Source organism: Syngnathoides biaculeatus, chromosome 4, assembly GCF_019802595.1.
Source record: "Syngnathoides biaculeatus isolate LvHL_M chromosome 4, ASM1980259v1, whole genome shotgun sequence".
In the NCBI taxonomy this organism is placed as follows: Eukaryota; Metazoa; Chordata; class Actinopteri; order Syngnathiformes; family Syngnathidae; genus Syngnathoides; species Syngnathoides biaculeatus.
Window position 1 is genome coordinate 27,401,860 of NC_084643.1, and position 18,371 is coordinate 27,420,230.

The following is an 18,371-nucleotide window of genomic DNA, read 5'->3' on the forward strand; positions in this document are numbered from 1 at the left end:
AGCATTTTGTTTTTTGTCTCACTGTCTAAAGACGAATTAGACTAAACCTCTCCTGTTGCAGGTCAGTCATGATCGCAAAAATTTATAATTTTTTTTAAATGCCACATTAATAAGAGAGCGAATTTCTTTGACAATATTATATTAATTTCTTCGAAGCCAAAAGTTGCAATACACAAAAAGAACTGTCTTTAAAGAATGTGGGAAAGCCCAGATGATGAGGTCATGGCTTTGGAAACTCATAGTAGGTTAACTTACAACAAGTGAGTTAATTGACGGCACACCTGTGGATGTATTTAAGCCCAATCGTCAAACACTCTGCTTCCTTGTTTGAAATCATGGTAAAATCAAAAGAAATCGGTCAGGAAATTAGAGAAAGAAACATGAAGTCTGGCCCATCTTGTGTGTAATTTCTAGATGCTTGAACGTGCCAAGTTCATCTGTTCAAACAATTATACACAAGTATAAACATCATGGGAATGTCCATGTTATACACGCACCTCTTCACTCTTCAGTTTCCCACTGTATTTGCCGCACCTCCAGCAAAGCTCCCGGGATCCCGTAGGCTCGGTCCAAGTGTAGTGCACGGCTTTCCCAGCCTCCACTTCCTCTACCTCTGTTGCCTTATTAGAGCTGCACCCAGAAAAAAAAAAAACAAAAACACTGGGAATCACGTCGAACAATATTGCTTCAATGATTGGAGATGACAGTAAGCGTATCATGCAAACAACCAAGAACAACAATACGGCAGAACCCAGCAACCAAGAATATATTGCCATGGCAACCCTCCAGAAATAAAGCTGCTATCTCAAACATTCAATTATGACAGAGAAAAATAATAAGAGTCAACACAAGTAAACTACTGGAATAAGCAAGAGGAGCAAGTTCGCTGGAAGATTCCCATGATTTGACACTGATGATGAAACACATAGAAACTGTCTAGATGAGATGACGCTCTTTCCTCTATTTCTACCTTTCCACCTCCACTGAGAAAGAGAGGTCCAGCAGCTCATTGGGCACCCATGGGGACTCTGTCTGTATGCTGCATGACCCACAACACACAAAGATAAATCACCCACATCACACATACATAAATCATGGAAAACACATTTAAAACCTGTGAACACACTTGAAAAATGTGCACAAGATAGTCCTGTAATTGCTATTTTTAGAATTGTGGACCTCTAGTATAAACTTGATCCTGCGCTGTCATGATGGAGGTGTAGGGCCGCATGACTTGTTTAGCGAAGCATGCTCATGTAATAATTAAACTAACTGTTCTATGTTTTGAGGGCACTTTACACTGCAAACTACAGTCACGAATGAAGCTGCAGGCATTGTTTAAATGGTCTTGGTGCCTCCTTTTTCATGGTGAATCTTCCAAAATTTAATGCCATGTTAAACTGAACGCTTTACAATTTAGCAATGCCAAGATGCATAGGCTACCCATTCCCAATTGGGCTTCATTTGGATAAAATATGTCATACATAAATACAACATGTTTGTCGAAATGGCTGCTAGAACTAAAATGTCCAACTTTCTCTTCCGTTTCAGGGGCCTTGACACTTTTTTGTGCATCGTGGTCTCATAGAACTGTGCACCTAATTTCACGTTGACCGGTAAAACTGATGCTGGGAGCAATTTTTTTTTCCAAAGTTCCAGGGGCCCTGACGGAATTACTTTTGGGTACCTCCTAAAATACATATAATTCCCTGTGGTACAAAGACACACATGCAAGAATTAGTGAGTTTTATGGCATGTTGAAGTCCCAAAAGGACAATTTATATCATGTTTTGAAGTGAATCCTCTGATTTTGAAACTGTGCTGTGTCTACAGATGGCATTAGTAAAGTAAAAGTAAAATTAATAAATAAATTATAATTTAGGGTTACACATCTCTTTAGAATATTTGCTTTGGATTGAGACTCAATGTTAAATTCCTAACCAGAAGTTTGAAAAAGTAAAGGAATTGCTTCTAACACCTACGGTATTTCCCGTCAAATTTTGGACATGGCTCCTTAAAACGCTTTTGTGCATCCTGTTCTAAGAGACACGTCCAGCCGATTTTGTCAATCATGAGCTGATTTTTTTCCCAACTTTCCAGGGGGTGCTACTAAAAGAATGTCCTATTGAGTATGACATGCTACATATATATATATATATATATATATACACACACACACACACACACACACACACACACACACCACACACACACACCACACACACACACACACACACACACACGCTCACAAGGACAAACATGCGCTATTTAGCATGTTGAGACTTCTTTAAAGGGGATTAACTTTTCGCAATAATAAATTTACAATTACATTTCCAACTGTCATTGTCTTACCTCTGATAGAACTGCAAGACTTGCTCTTTGGTGTGGTTGATGATGAGGAACGGTGCTGCGCCATCATGGTAGTCAGAGAATCGGATGGTGGCCGAGTGCTCTGACACGTTGACATCTACAATGATCCCGCCAACCTAAGAAAAAAAAAAAAAAAAAAAAAAAAAAAAAATCACAGTAGACAAAATATAAACACCTCCTTTAATAGTAAAACTGGTTTTCTACCTTGTTGAACTTACAGTGTTGTCCAAATGGAGCAATAAGCAGTTTTCTGGACGTGTGAAATTGATAGTACGAGGCGGGTACTGACAGCCTTCGGTTTTCACTTGCAGAAGCTTGGCATCATTTTCGGGCCAGAACGGAATTGTGGACTAAAAGATGAAGAATATGACCACCAAAAAAAAAAAAATAAAGGAACTCCTGTAATTATTGAAACACGGAAAGTAATCTACTGTCAGCATACATGGAGATGAACATCTCATTCGATGTTTACCAGGTGTTCTAAAAGGGTTTTACTTTTATTTAATTTATAGTGGATAAATTATTTTTTGTATAAGTTAAGAAATACAAATTTTAAACGTTATAAAAACATTTAAAAGCTAAATGCAATGTTAAACTAGACATGGCATTGACTCAGACTCAAGATTTGGGATTTTGAGAATTTTGCATTATTTCATTGCTGCTTTCCATCCCCGGGTGTGGCGTCAACGCAGAAGTTGTCAGATAACTTATCAGGAAAGCCATGACCTCATAATCTGGACCTCTGGCTTTGGTGACCCTATTTGTGCATTCTATTTGTAATTTCAATGATCTAACAGAAGGCTTTGCGTGAACGCATGGTCAGAGATGTGCATAAACAAAGAGATGTCCCCATGCACACGTCCAACTTAATAAATCACACTTTGGTATGTATACGTTTGTAGTCGTGCTTTATGTACACTTCTGCACATGTACTCTTGATAAATGAGGCACTTGGGTCTCTTTTAAACTCTGGGGGAAAAAAACAAATCCAAACATAATATAGCCCAAAGACGGGAGGTCATTCTCTAACCTGGGCTCTCACCTGTTCAGGCGGGACTGCGGTCCAGTTCTCCTGACCCTCCTCACATACCAAAACAGTCTGCTTAGTTCTGTTGACCAGCATGTAGAACGGCATGAAGGTCACGATGCGAGTGAGACTGAAACTAGTCGTGTCAATCTTCACTCCGACCTGACAGAGATGGTTAGAGTGATAAATCAAGTTAGATTTTGCTTGTCTATCGATTTTCTATAGTGCTGGTTGTCATTCAGGAAACAGATGAGCTGGAGCCTTTCTCAGGCGTTTTTTGGTTGAAAGGCAGATACACTGTGGACTGCCGACCATTCATGCTCAACATTTATGCCCATTGAACAGGCGTAGGCATTTTTTTAACTAATTTATTAGGATTTATTAGAAAAAGAAAAAGGACTAAAATGTATTTTACCTGCACATTTAATACCATTTACCAATTTGTTTATTGATTGCACACATTTTGAATACTGAATTGTTGTGTTTATGGTAATAAAATTGTATTTCAATATTTACAATGAAAGATTATACATATATTATACATAATTATTTAAAATAAAGTTTTAAATATTTGCCATATAAGTTTTAAATTATTTTTGTACTCTTACTGTAACATTGTTCTCTCTTGGTCTTCAATGATTTTTGAATGTTGGAAAAAGCCCCAAAACCTGCAGAAAACCCAACTCAGAACTGGTTGAGCATGCTAACTCCACACAGGGAGTTCGCATCTGAGAGCCAAACTTAGAAGACGGGCTAACCACCGGGGGACGCTGCTGCTGGTCCGCTGCCAGTGTTTAGTTTAAAAAAAAAAAAAAACTGACACTTACCAGATAATCTTTATATTGGCCTTTACATTTCACATCACCATAGCTGCCAACGGTGTCGAGGGAAAAATCATCGGAGTGTTCACTCTCAGAGATCATGAGACGGACCTAAGGGAGGTAAGGAACAGCTTTTAACCTTTTAAGGGTCTTCAGGGTCTAAATTCTTCACAATTTGCAACCCTTGCCTTGTTGTTTTTCAGGAAATAACGAGGCTTGAAGGAGAAGAGCAGTGGCATGTCGTAGTCCAACGGGTGCTTGCGGTGGATATCGTCCGCCTTGTACTGCAGCAGCCTTCCCGTCTTGTTCACCATCCAGTACGGTGAGTGGATAGCCACCACTGTCTGGCCCTGGTCATACTTGACATGCACGGCTATGTCCAGCTCGGCCCGCTGCCTCGCCACACCATCACTGTAGTGATCTTCTTCCTCCACCCGAAGGGACTCAAACACAATGAAAGTGATCTCTTCCTGTTCGCTGCGCAGGCTGCCAAAAACAGGATGCTTTATTACAAATGAAACTAAAGATGTATTTCATATGAAGAAAATTTATATATATATATATATATATATATATATATATATATATATATATTATATATATAGTATGGGTTGGACCAAATAGGTAAGCATTGCATCAAGTGTTGAGTAAAAATGATTTTTACATAAAAAATTCAAATTAAAATGATAAAAAAAAGCCAATTAAAATTAAACAAAACTGTGACTGGTGGGAAACAATATCAACCAATTATTACCTTTAGGTAAATTAGTGAAATTTAGTTAAACTATAAATGAATTGTTAAAATAACCAATTACATTCATGCAGAACAGCAACAAGGGAAATGTACAGAAAAATGCAAGTTTGAAAGTCTTAATTTTATTCAAGTTAAAAATGGAAATAAACTAAAAATCTAAGTGAAATTATTCAGAACAGTGAGATGAAAAATGTGGTAAATATATATTTTATGTTAAGTATATTTCTAGGTTATTAAATATTTTTACATTAAAGTGTCCAAAATACATAAAAATGTGAATTAAATTACATTCACTTTTGTGTAGGCAATTTAGGGTCTCCAATTAACCTACCATGTTTTTGGGATGTGAGAGGAAACCAGAAGTCTGGAGAAAACCCACATAAGTACAGGGAGAACATGCATGCAAACGCCATACAACCCTGAACCCTGGTCCTCACAACTGTGAGCATTCCAACCTGTTGCTCCACTGTGCCACCGAGGTAAAGAACATTTTTTTTTTTAAATTGCTTAATTTTGATTGTTTGACCCATTAATATCAACTGAAAGTGTACTGTGACCATGGCTCACAAAAAGGAATAAAAAGATAAAAAGAGGCGGTTTGTTACTTGAAAAACTTTTCTTTTTGATTTACAGACCACATGAACAAAATCGTACAGCAAAAAAATTTAAGTCAGACCTGTATTGAGCAGACCAGTCTTGAGCGAAGTAGTCAATCAGGCGAAAGTCCAGGGTGGATTGGTTGATGACGCCAGTGTGAAGCTGGGCGGAGTGGCCCGGGTCCAACGTGGACTCTGGGGTAAATGCGCTACTGTCCTGTTGAGAAAAACAAACAAAAAAAAGACTGCAGTTTAGTTGAATGCCTTTTTGTATGTTTACACACTTCCAGTAAAGCAGTACATTAAGTTTGTAGGTGATTGGGTAAGGCAGAAGATTCCGGAGCAGGACACAAGGCCACAAGTGAAGCACAAAGGGCACGTCAAAGTTGTCCCCCACGCCACCCATGTCCTTGAACGTCACCGTGTCCTTCACAGGCACGATGTTAACTGTCAGAACCCTGCCTGGGTTTCCGCGCTGGTGGCACCTCTGCTGAATATGCATCTTGGGCTGCTGGAGGTTGATGTCATCGTAGCTAAAGCCCTCCGAGCACTCGAACTGGTCACCATCATCCCCTGTGACGGGCTGAAGGTTCAGCTCGGACCTGAGTGGACAGGAGAAATGGGTTGCCTTGAGTCATGCCATGATTGATAGCGTATTCATTTCGGTGACCAATTGGGCCTGGAGATTAATTGAGTTTTATTTGTGAGGAATGTGTTTTTCTTTGTTTTTTTTTTGGGTGATTCAAAGCGCGTCCCCGCTGACATGCACCGGTAGCAATTCGTCTTTGAGCATGTGTCTGCTGCATGACCCAAATACACAGATATGCATGTCAATATGTACACTATTACTAAGAAACATGGAAACTGTTTTAAATTGTGAGAAGAAACATAACATCTTGTTAAAATGCTCTGGATTGTTTCAGCATTAAGCTATAACTAAATTCACGGGCATAATATGAATGCGTGTGCACTTACCTATATGAGTCCAGAGGCACACAGAACTCCTCGGTCGGTAACGACGTACCCAAATACGTCGACCCCTCAAACACTTTAAAGGGGATGGAGAAATGATTGATGATCTGAGGAAACAAAAACAAAATAAATTGTAAATACTCTCTGATAAGTCACAAAAATACAAACATGTTGGTCTACCTGGAAAGGTGAGCGGATCTTGATGTATTTGCTACTGTCCACAGAATAAACCTGACACACCAGGAAGCGGGTGACTCCCGACACCTCGTGCATGACGCTGTACATTCTCCGTCCCACCTTGATCAAGGGGATGATGCTAGTTGACGTGTGGCCCGCTGGAGCTGGAGAGTAGATCAAACACCACAATACCATCTTTATAACAGGGGTGGACAAAATATTTTAACCAGACAAAACAATGGGAGAAAACACATATATCGTACTTGGCTGTATGTAGTAGTCCTTTTCACTGAGGGAGATCATAGCAGAGAACTGGTCCGACTCAGTGGTTACAGAATAGTCCATCCCGAGTGTTTGGCCATCCTGCAGCTCGATGGTGTGGTCGTTACTGTGGATTGTGACGGGGGAAAACATGTCGCTTAACTGGACGGAAACAGGCAGGCCCAGGCGGTTCTTCACCACAAACGGAGGCTCATCCTTCTGGAAACATCCGGTTGTCTCCTTGGCAGCGTTGGCAAAAGCCTTTGGCAATACAACAATGCAGTAAAAGATCCACGGAGATAGCACATTGTTAAATATTCTCTGTTCTCACCATGCCCAGGTTACTCAGCATGGCAAGACCACATTTGGAAAGGGTGATGTTGAGCTGATCCTTGCTGCTGATCATCATGACAGTCTTGTAGTCTGGAACACTGTAGTCCACCTCATCAGCCCACTCAATATTCTTCAATGGCTTCGTTTTCATCTGGTAGTACAAGATGGAAACAATATTTTACATCTGTACGAGTTAAAAACTACAGTTGTTTTAAGTTGATCCATCTATCCATCCATTTTCTTCTGATTATATGAGGTTGGGTTGTGGGGACAGTAGCTTTAGCAGGGCAGCTCAGACCTCCCTCACCTCAGCCCCTTTGTCCAGCTCTTCTTGGGGAACCCGAAGCATTCCCAAGCCAGCCAGGAGATGGTCTCTTCAGCGTGTCCTGGTTCGTCCATGGTGGACCGACCGACTCTGACCCCCTCCCAAATGATGGAGCTTCTTGCCCCATCTTTAAGGGTGAGCATGGACACCCAGCTGAGGAACTCATTTCAGCCAGTTGTATCCGAGATGTTGTTCTTTTGGTCACAACCGATGGCTCGTGACATAGGAACATACATCGAGCATTAAATTGAGAGCTTCACTTTCCACCTTAGTGCCTTCTCCACGACAATGGCCTGATAAAAAGTCTGCATCACTGTGGATGCTACACTGATCTGTCAATCTCTCATTACATTTGTCTTGTGAACAAGACTCCTTCACTTGGGAAGGATCTCATTCGCAACCTGGAGAAGGCACCCCACCCTTTTCAGAAAGAGGAGGATGGTCTCAGATTTGGGGTACTGGCTTTCATCCAAACTGCTTCACAGTCAGCTGTGAGTCACTCCACTGAGAGATGGAGATCATGGCTTGATGAAGCAAACAAAACCACATCATCTGCAAAAAGCGGAGCTGCAGAGATGCAATACTAAGCCCACCAAATCGGACCCACTCTACACCTTGGCTGCAATTACAAATTATGAACGTTATGAATAGAATTGGTGACGAAGGGCAGCCCTTGGTAGAGTCCAACCATCATCAGAAACAATTAAGAATTTCTGCCAGGAGTGTTGACCAAACTCTTGACACCAGTGATACAGGGACAGAACATCCTATATTAGGGAGTTGCATACTTCATACCCCTAAAGTGCTTCCCACCACAGTTGAATGCCTTCTCCAAGTCCACAAAACACGTGTAGACTGGCCGGGTGACCTCCCATCCACCGTCGAGGATCCTGCCCTGGGTGTAGAGCTGGTCCATTGTTCCATGGCCTGGACAAAAACCAAACTCTGCTCCTCCTGAATCTGAGATTCAACTTCCGATGGATCCTGGTCTTCATCACCACTATGGAGGCCTTACCAGGGAGCGTGAGGAGTGATTCCTGTAGTTGGAACACAACCTCTGTTCCCCCTGGGCAGACTGGTGGACCACCACCCAAATCTGCCAATCAAGAAGCATTGTCCAGCCAGTACCCGTTGGCTGCCTCAGGATTCCCACCAGCCAAAAATGCCCGATAGGACTCCCCCTTCAGATTGACAAAAACCCTCACAGCTCGTCTCCACCAACAAGTTTGGGTGTTGCAGCCAAAATATTCACAGACCACCTTACAACCACAGTTCTGGTCAGTCGAATAAGCAACGGAGGCGTGGAACATAGTCCTGTTTAGGTTCAACCATGGCAAGTCTTATTTAAATGTGTGTTTTCAGGTAAAATTAATGCTTTGCCAGAATTATGTTTGAAATATACCATTAAACGAAAGCTGGAATTGTGAACTTTTATTTCATTCTCTTTTGATCTGAAACTCAAATGTCTTCAGTATATGACAAAAAGGAATTGATTTTATTCTTCCAATACTTATGGTGGGAACTGTGCACAACTGGATAATCATGAAAATTAAATGGATTAAATGGATGAACAATTCATACAATTTTTTTAATTGTTATTTTTATCCTACACTCAATAATGTAATATGACTGCATTTTTCTTCTGCCTGCTTGTGTGTGTATGACTACCTTGAATTCGAGTTGCCAAGGTCGGAAACCATCTCTTGTCTCATCCTCTAAAGGCTCCAGAAGCGGCTCCCACACTCCCACCACCTCATTGTAGTAATGGACCTAAAAATTACATGAAACATTTGAAACAGTCCCATCTTTTTTTGTGGGGGTCCTCTTTCACTGTTAGATCAAGCGGAATGGGGATCTGCATCCCATTTATCCTGGAACAGTTTTGAGTGGAATTTTTGAGCCTCCTCTGTGATTTCTTAGTATTTTAATTAAGTTTATTTAGGATCACAGTTGATCAGCCAGACAGAACAGAATTTTAAACAGGATTGGGCTTTATCTCTGTGGGACTTGGAGAAATATATTTTTCTACAAATTAGCACGTTAATCGGTTGTATTAATGCTTTTTTTATACCATTGATATAATGACATTAGATCTTAATAACCAATGGATAATGAGTCAAGATGAATAGAAATATAAAAACAATACGGCTGTGTTAAACAAATTAAGCATTTGGCACGGAGATAGACATTCATGCCTAACAGGTAATATCTGTCAGTGGTGCAGAAAAAGTGCAAAATAACAATAAGAACACTACAAGAAAATCAAAGCAACCTGTTTGCATTATGACTAGTACTGTCTGCAGCATTTCTTTAAATGTCTGCAGCATTTCTTTAAAAATCTCTTTTGCAACAAAGCAAACACTGTACTGTGTATGTGAGCCTGTGGCATTTACGGTTTCACGTTGGAAATGTGCCACTTTGTGTTTTTGTTGCTACTTCATAAAATTCAATATACCAAATCAAGTCATGTTGATCTTAGTGGGATGGCCAGTCGCCACGCTCATCTGGCTTAAATCCAAAATGTTCCAAAAATACCACTGTGGCAATAGACTTTGTAACTAATTCCATTCATGCTGCTCAACTTTCTGTAATAGCAGTGAGTTACCAGACAGGTGTCATAAAACTTAGTTTTGAGTATGCTTTCTTTCACTGTGCTTCATAAACTCAACACACCTGCCTGTATGTGTGTATTCGTGTGTGTTGCGTTTGTTTGAAGTGCGAGCATGAGTAACAGAAGAGTTGAACAACTTGCAAGACTGAATGTTGATGATGTAGGTGTGTAAATATAGATACACATAAAAAGGACTGATGCAGTTTGGAAAAAATATCATGCCTGTTTTAATTCATTGAACGATAAGTCGATATCGTAATTATCGCGACAGGCTTATTGATTACTTGAGAAAAAGTTGAGGGAGTGGGGGCTGTGTCATTTCTACCTCCAAATTTAGCTCGCTCTGCAAGTTGATAAGAGTGGACCAGTTTTTGACATCTCCTTGGAAGGAGGACTTTGCCAGAAGCATGGGCACAGTGCGGTGTCCCACTCCAGCCTCCAGCGTCACACAAATTGATTTGATGTCCAACTGCAATTGAAGGATGGAGAGTCTTATGAAATAAGGGTAACAGTTGTTTTAGTCCAACTCTAATAGCAGCTCGAACCTTAAGTGACTCCCCCTGTGGGATGAGCAGGGCTGCTTCTTGTGCTTTTGCTTCTCCCTGTTCCTCTAAGAACCACAGTTTCAGATCCTTCCAGTCACGTTTAGACCACATGTCCACAGGAACAGGAGTCTCGAGCATCTCTGTGGTCTCTTGGGTGGGAGTCAGGACTGACTGAATGGTAATGACTGTCTTGATGATGATGGGAGAAACCTGGATAAAGAGGTAGACAGTACCAAATTCCGGGATGTTGGACGCGATGATAGAAATTCACAAGTATGTATAGAAATATGCAAGAATTTAGGAGGAAAAAATGAAACAGAAAACTAGCCATAAAAGTTTTAGTGCTTGTCCTTTCAAGGACCACAGATGAGCCGAATCTTACATAATACTGTATCCTGTACCAACAAGTCTGATTACATGTACACCCCTCGTAAGCACTAAGCACCAACCTTGAATGAGAGAGAATTGATGGAGATCTCCATATCTTGTGGAGATGTTGGTGACTGAGCACTCTGAAAGAACACCTGGCATGGCTGCAGAACTGTAGTCACATTATGAACTCTCTTCTCCCTCAGAAAAGGACACGCCACCACCTAAAATGGACTCAGAAATATTAAACAAAACCCCTCTGCGGCTCTACATTATCAGGCAAAGAAATCACCAACCTTAAGGTCTTGGATTACGGCAGTCATCATTGAACTCTCTGCATCATTTTTCATGTTTAACTCGCAGTGCGTGGTCATCACTAGGGCCAGGGCATCGGCGCGCGTCAGATCGGCCACGAACACAATCTCCGGGTTACGCACAACAACGTTGATCTCAGACTTTGAAACGTTGGCTGCAGCGGGGACTAAAACAAAAATATAGAATCAACAAAGATAATTCATGCTAAATCTCATGTATTATTTCAGACAAAAAGTGAACCCTGAGGATTAGTGATTTACCATGAGCAATCTCACCATTGCACATTTTTTTTTTTTTTCTGTAGCACCTAAACAATTTTTTACTGAAAAACCTATGCTCATTGTGTAATGCACAAAGATGTCGACCAAAGATGCTACGGCTTCTAAGAAGCCATGTTCGTAGCTTTTCTTCATCATCAGATAGCCAACTAGCCATCTTGAGAGCGAACAGCAGTGGGATGAAAGATTACCATAGAGGTCCAACATCCAGGTTAGTCTCGTTATGAAACGTGAGCAACAGTAAGTCACCTATTAAAGGTAGTCCTTTGTCATACCCACTTAAAAATCTCGAGTCGCTATAGATTTGTGAGCTAACAAAACAATAGCCATAGAAACGTAGCATTTGGCATTTTTATGGGTTAGTGCTTACTTTTCAAACCTAAATCATCTGTAAGGCAATTTAATTTTAAGGGTAATCCTGAAAGATGGTCAGACAGTGTGGTTAGCAGATTCGCTTTCAAACCTCGGCTCTGGCCTTTTCTCCGGGTGCTCTGGCTTCTGCCCTCATTCAAAAAGCATCCATGTTGGGTTCATTGAATACGCTAAATTGTCCCTGAGTGTGAATGCTTTTGTCCAGCAATTGGCTAGAAACCAGTCCTGGGGTTAACCCACCTCACTCGCAACCCTAACGAGATTAAGTGGTATGGAAGGATTAATGCTGGAAGATGAGTTTGTGAAATTATAGCAAAGAGTTTTGGGCTCATAGTTTGGGGAATATTTGGGGTTTGAACTAAGGCAATTATAAATATTTTCAAGGTGGATACATCATTCAGGTTTTTGTCTGCAATTCACTCACCTGATTCCTTCGGCTCTGCAGGTATGTTGTTTTTATCTCCAGACACTGGGTTATTTGTGGTTTGTGGTGTCTCAGTGAAACCCTCCTTAGTGGCATTAAGGAAGATGTCCACCACAGTGAGGAGGAATTCCATGCTAGCGCAGAGGTACACATCCTGTACGATTGTGTCCAAGGTAGTGCCTTCGTGGCTCTGCCGGTAGTTGACCTCCACCATCATGTTATTTTCTGTTCCGGGACGCATGGCCATCATCCTGAAGCGGGAAAATCCATTGGTTAACTACTCTAAGGGTATCACTGGCACTGATAAGAGGTGGTTAAAGGGTTCAGATGATCCAGTGCAAGTGCAGATGTACAAAAACGAATCATTTAATTATTTTATTTTTGTAAAAGTAAAAAAAAAAAAAGAAAGATAATTTTATATCCTGAAATTACAGAAGTAACAATACCAATTTTAATAAAAATGTATAAGCAAAAAGCCTATTTCCCCATTTTATTGACTTGCACAGAGGTCAACCTGAGTGGAAAGCAGTTGGGGCTAGGGGAGCAGAATTTGCTCTGTTTTGTATGCTATCAAAGCAACTTGTCCGCAAAGCTTGTTTGTAGTTAAATTACTTTCAGATTAGCAAAAATAATTTGAATACTGTAAGCATTTTTTTTCCTGGCTGGTAAATCTTTGGGTGCTCGATCAATTGAGAACTTAACCACTGTTGACTTTACCACTCTATTTTTCTTCCTTTAATTCAAAGGACTTGCAGATTCCAGATATATTATATTTCAAAAATTCTTGGTGTACTTTTGCTCAAAAAAATGAAACTGGCAGTCTAAGCATAATACTGGCAGGTATTACACCTTATAGTGGTATCATATACCGTTGCATAATCACATCAACAACCGGACCATGGACCATTGATTCACTAATTTCCTACGTAAATTTTTTTCAATACATCTACTTGGTTGTCATTGATTAAAATGGTACGAACACAACATGGTTCCATGGTTCTTAGAAGCATCAGCAATGCATTATGTACAAGGAGCTGAAACGTATTGGCGGGAATAAATCACACCTCTACAGATCATAAGGCCTCCTTCTTCAACAAAGCATTAGAGCAATCAATTTTAACATAAGTAGGGGTGCACAAATAAAATTTAATGATAGAAATTTTGACCACGGTTAAATTATCCTTTTTTACTTTTTTAAACACTTAAAATGCAGGCACTGCTGGATATGAAAACCTCGTTCGCCAGATACCAAAGAGCCAAATGTATCGTTAAGGCTTCATAATGGCCAGCACCATGGTAGGTGGTCTTATCATGACACGCTAATGTGCTGAGAGGGCCAACTTGAAAATAAAACTTTACAATCACATTGATGTCCAATGTAGTAATATATAGTTTTTATTTTTAAGTTGGCCTTCTTAACACATTGGCAGGGAGGCGGTAGGTCGTAATAATTATGAACAATCGTTATAGTGGCTGCCTTGACCTTAATTTTTTTTAGCGTTCATGAACACTTACAGGTTCTAGGTAGTTTCTCTTAGTTCAAGCTTTTTTTCCAACATTGAAGTTGTGAATATTGCGTAAAAACAAGATGAAATGGGGACAAACCAATAGTCTCGTTTTATGAAGCAACCAAAGTAATAATTAGAAAGTACAGTATATCCTTTGTCAAATGTAGGGAGGAAAATGTAAAAGTCAGAAAAATTCTATCTGTTATCCACGGGGCTGCATGGTGGACGACTGGTTAGGACATCTGCCACACAGTTCTGAGGACTGGGGTACAAATCTACCTGTGTCGAGGTTCCATGTTCTCTTTGTGATTGCGTGCATTTTCTCCAGGTCCTCTAATTTCCTCCCACATCCCCAAAATATGCATGGTAGATTGATTGAAAACTTTAACTAGCCTGTAGGTGTGAATGTGATTTATTTGTAATTCACTTAGGCGTTCTGTGATTGCCTGGCGATCAGTTCACGCTGTACCCCTAGCCCAGCCCTACCTGAAGATAGCTCTAGTGAGAATAAGCTTTACGGAAAATGGAGGGATGGATGTAAAGTACAGAGTCCCAAAAAATCGTTTTCAGTACAAAGTATTTCTATTTTGTCACTCCCACCTCGGGCTGATCGTCTTGATATTTGGCCTCTTGTCATCAAGGAGGCAGGTGGACAGTCGAACAGCGGCCTTCATAGAGCTGTCAGAGTACATGGTGATGGAGGAAGAGATGGTGCCCAGGGTGAACTCACCCAATTTCAGCTCATCATCATGTGGCTGCAAAAAGGAAAGCTACAGAGCACCAAACGTGCCAATTAATTTACCCATTTAATATTTTTTCCATATTTTTAATGTCAGGGCAATATTTTTCATAGGCATTTCAGCATAAAGGTTTTTGGACAGACAATTAAGGTTCTGTAGAAATCAAGATTTTTTATGTGTGCGTGTGAGGGGGGGGGGGGGGGCATTTGAGGAAGAGTTTTGTGTTATAGCGCCGCTACAAAATCTGGTAAAAAAAAAAAGAAGATGCTAAGAAATTATTTATGTATACTTCATCATTTCAACATATCACTACAAAAATTCACACTAATAAACAGTGGAGGAAATGATTATTTGAGCCCTCACTTATTTTGTAAGTTTATTCACTAGCAAATATGTGAATTGTCTATAATTTTAATGGTAGGTGTATTTTTGCAGGGAGAGACAGAATATCAAAAAGCAAACCAAGAAAAATCACATAAAACAAAAGATTCAACTGGTTTTGCGATTCATTGGAGGAAACAATTATTTGACTCAAAACCTTAGTTGGTACATTGTGGAGAACCCTTTGTTGGCGAGTACTGAGGTCAGATATTTCTTGTAGCTGATCACCACGTTTGTTCACATTTCGGGAGGATGTTTGTACTTCATGTATTTTAGTCAGTCTTTTCATTAATTTGTTTGTGATGGGCAATTTTAGAGACGCTTGAAGTTCTCATTTCATTTTTTTTTTCTTTTTTTTTTCAAAAATTCCACCAAGATGCTTCGACACTTGTCTGATTGCTACTTTGAATTGATTACCTCCTTTCCAGCAGGCTTAAACAGGATCAGTGCCATGGAGTCAATCTTGAAGTCTAGTTTCATGTTCGTCTTCAACCTGATGGACTTCTGAGTCTCCACTACGGCTGCTGTCACCACTGTGTTGCCTAATATAATGTGGAACATTCATATAAATTTCTATCGCTTTCAGAAGTCCTGACCAACTTCTGAGGATTTACTGCTGCTGATGCCTTTATCTGTGCTTCCGGAGCTGCGAGGTGCCAAGTCGGACGTCGAGTCTTCAGTGGGAGCTGGTGCAGAGGCAGTAGCAGTGTCAGAATTTTCTGTGAGGTTTTCACTGAGAGTCTTGAAGACAACCACCATGTCATCCTGGCTGAGGATCAACTGTTTGATAAAAGACGGTATGTTAAACCAAGGGTTTATTTGTAAAATTTTGTGCCAATTTTTTTTTTACCTCTAAGTCTGATGTTTCGTGCACAAAGAGCACAGTAGAGTGGCTCATTTAAACATTTACAGTGTATTTATTTGATGAATTCTGGTTTGATGCTTTCCTAACTAAATCATATCCTCTTACTATTTAACAACCTCAATCAAAAATGTTCCATTTTATAAATGTAATAATCCCAATTACAATTTACTTTTGGATTGTATATAAACTTGCATCTTAAAGAAGATGGTGACCAGGCTAACAATTTATGGAACCGAGGTACCACAACAACTAATTTACAAGTGCCTCTCAATAAATTAGAATAGAATGTAATCTATTTCAGTAGTTCGATTCAAAAAGTAGAAGACATAAATTATATATATTACCAACAGAGTGAAATATTTCATTAGATTGGTTTTAATATAATGTATAAATTGTAAAATGTTATAGCTAACAGCAAATGAAACCCCCAAATTCCAGAAATTACAGTATTACATAAACGATTTTCAAGGTAGCAATTCAGCAAAAATTTGCTTCTGAAAAAAATAAATCAACTGTTAAAATAGAAATAAAGCATTCTGCACCAGTAACCAAAATCTCTCTCTCTCTCTCTCATTGCTCCATCCGTTCTACAATGCCTCGTTTCAACCATTCGCTCCCATTCAAATGCTACTAAAATTTTTGGGATCGTACTTTGCCAAGAATTGACTCTCGGGAAGTTTTGGCATCATTTTTATGGTATTTTTTTTTTACTTTTTGAAAAACTAATGTCTGAATTTGAGTTGAGATTAGCTCCAGCATGCCTGCGACCCTAATGAGGATTAGCGGGATGGAAAATGTAAATCATCCATTTTCAGAGCTACTTATGCTCTCAAATGTCATGGGAGTGCTGGAGCCAATCAGCTATCTTCATTTGGCTACCCTCGGAACTGGTTTCCAGCCAATCACAGGGCACATATAAACAAAGCAACTATTCACACACACCTTCGTATCTACATGCTATTTAGAGTCTTCAATTAACCTAAGTTGCATTTTTGGGGGGGTGGGGATGGTAATAGGAGAGCCTGGACAACACCCACACAGGCAAAGGGAGAACATGCAAAGCATATAACTTATGCAGCCTCATGGCCCACATGTGAAACATTGTTTTTTACAGCCCTGAAAGTCATTGTGTTAGTTACTACAAACATTTAAAAAAAAAGTCTGTTACTTTATGACTTACATTCAAGGGCATAAGATGAGCAGTGATCTCTATGTCAGGGATGGTGTGGTACCACTTGGACGAAAGATTCCTCTGGACCTCAACTTCCAGGCTGATTGGTTGCAACAAGTTGCTTTCGCCCTGGAATACTCCATTAATGAATGTTGTTCTGCATATACAAACAAACAAAAGATTATAAAAGTGGGATCTCAAAACATTGACTTCATGGCAAATTCTTGATTGTCAAACTTTGACATAATGCTTGCCCGTGTTAGACACTATTGGCAAAAATTTAGCCATTAAGTGTGGCCCATTTGTTTCGGAATTCCTCAGAGAACAGCCCTGGAATTCACATAAAACTGCAGTTTTATAACAAAATTGCCATCTTCAAGTTCAAGTTCAATTTCCTTAAGGTGGCACAAAGTAGAAATCGGTTTTATTTCTATATACAATAAATACGTTTGACGATAAGTGCTGAAAACATGCAAAGACAAAACAATAATAGTGCTACATTGTTGAGATATAGTTTACGCATCTTTTTCACCATTTGAATTTTCCTGATTTTGTGGGCATGGTTAAAACGCAGGCCGCTCGCATCACAAGATTCCCTAGCATGAGTAAGATTCCCCAAATTACAAGGACAAAGTGACGTTTTGTTTGACGATGCTGCTCTGTTGTGAGTTAGCTGTGCTTAGCTTCTATAAAAAAGGCCCATTTACAGTTCCAGTGTGGAGTTAGCAAACTAACAATGGCTATACGCCGAAAATGCATCTTTACTGTATAACTAAATTTGCAGAATTTGAATTTGCTCTGTGACGTTTTTTTAAGAACCCCACTCCCTAAAGAAGGAAATAAAAAAAATGCAATGGATTGAGTTATTAAAGAAACAGATGGGGATCAGTCCATCACTACCACGAGCACATTGCACATTTTACAACACTTTTGTAAAGTTTCACCAGAAACAATAAGGCTTCATGGCTTATTTGATACTAGTGAATGAGGCATGTGATCCATGTATCAAACAGAAATACTCCCAGAAATAAAGTTGCGTGTAAAAAGTATTGAATACATGAAATAAAGGCGCAAAAGGGCCTAGAAAGCCATCATCAGCGGGTATAGTTGTAATTTATGGTCTTAAAAAAAGGCCTCATTGGCAAGGTGTGAGTCA

General features: G+C 39.8%; 1 protein-coding gene across 4 annotated transcripts in view; it reads right to left on the bottom strand.

Annotated features, from left to right (window-relative positions):
• The window catches only part of vps13a (vacuolar protein sorting 13 homolog A), a 63,496-nt gene that overhangs the window by 16,932 nt on the left and 28,193 nt on the right, over positions 1-18,371 (bottom strand). For 2 of the 4 annotated variants that reach the window (XM_061815906.1, XM_061815909.1), the window contains exons 34-55: positions 17,225-17,372; positions 15,794-15,959; positions 15,597-15,721; positions 14,659-14,828; positions 12,551-12,801; positions 11,458-11,642; positions 11,242-11,385; positions 10,793-11,002; positions 10,573-10,716; positions 9,305-9,406; positions 7,310-7,462; positions 6,981-7,239; positions 6,721-6,881; positions 6,544-6,647; positions 5,870-6,170; positions 5,649-5,785; positions 4,407-4,704; positions 4,225-4,329; positions 3,413-3,559; positions 2,589-2,720; positions 2,353-2,486; positions 498-630 (exon numbers count right to left, since the gene is read on the bottom strand). In XM_061815906.1, the coding sequence (XP_061671890.1) occupies positions 498-630; positions 2,353-2,486; positions 2,589-2,720; positions 3,413-3,559; positions 4,225-4,329; positions 4,407-4,704; positions 5,649-5,785; positions 5,870-6,170; positions 6,544-6,647; positions 6,721-6,881; positions 6,981-7,239; positions 7,310-7,462; positions 9,305-9,406; positions 10,573-10,716; positions 10,793-11,002; positions 11,242-11,385; positions 11,458-11,642; positions 12,551-12,801; positions 14,659-14,828; positions 15,597-15,721; positions 15,794-15,959; positions 17,225-17,372 (3,709 nt within the window). The remainder of the gene's footprint in view (positions 1-497; positions 631-2,352; positions 2,487-2,588; positions 2,721-3,412; positions 3,560-4,224; positions 4,330-4,406; positions 4,705-5,648; positions 5,786-5,869; positions 6,171-6,543; positions 6,648-6,720; positions 6,882-6,980; positions 7,240-7,309; positions 7,463-9,304; positions 9,407-10,572; positions 10,717-10,792; positions 11,003-11,241; positions 11,386-11,457; positions 11,643-12,550; positions 12,802-14,658; positions 14,829-15,596; positions 15,722-15,793; positions 15,960-17,224; positions 17,373-18,371) is intronic. The other 2 variants (XM_061815907.1, XM_061815908.1) reach the window with 2 other exon arrangements.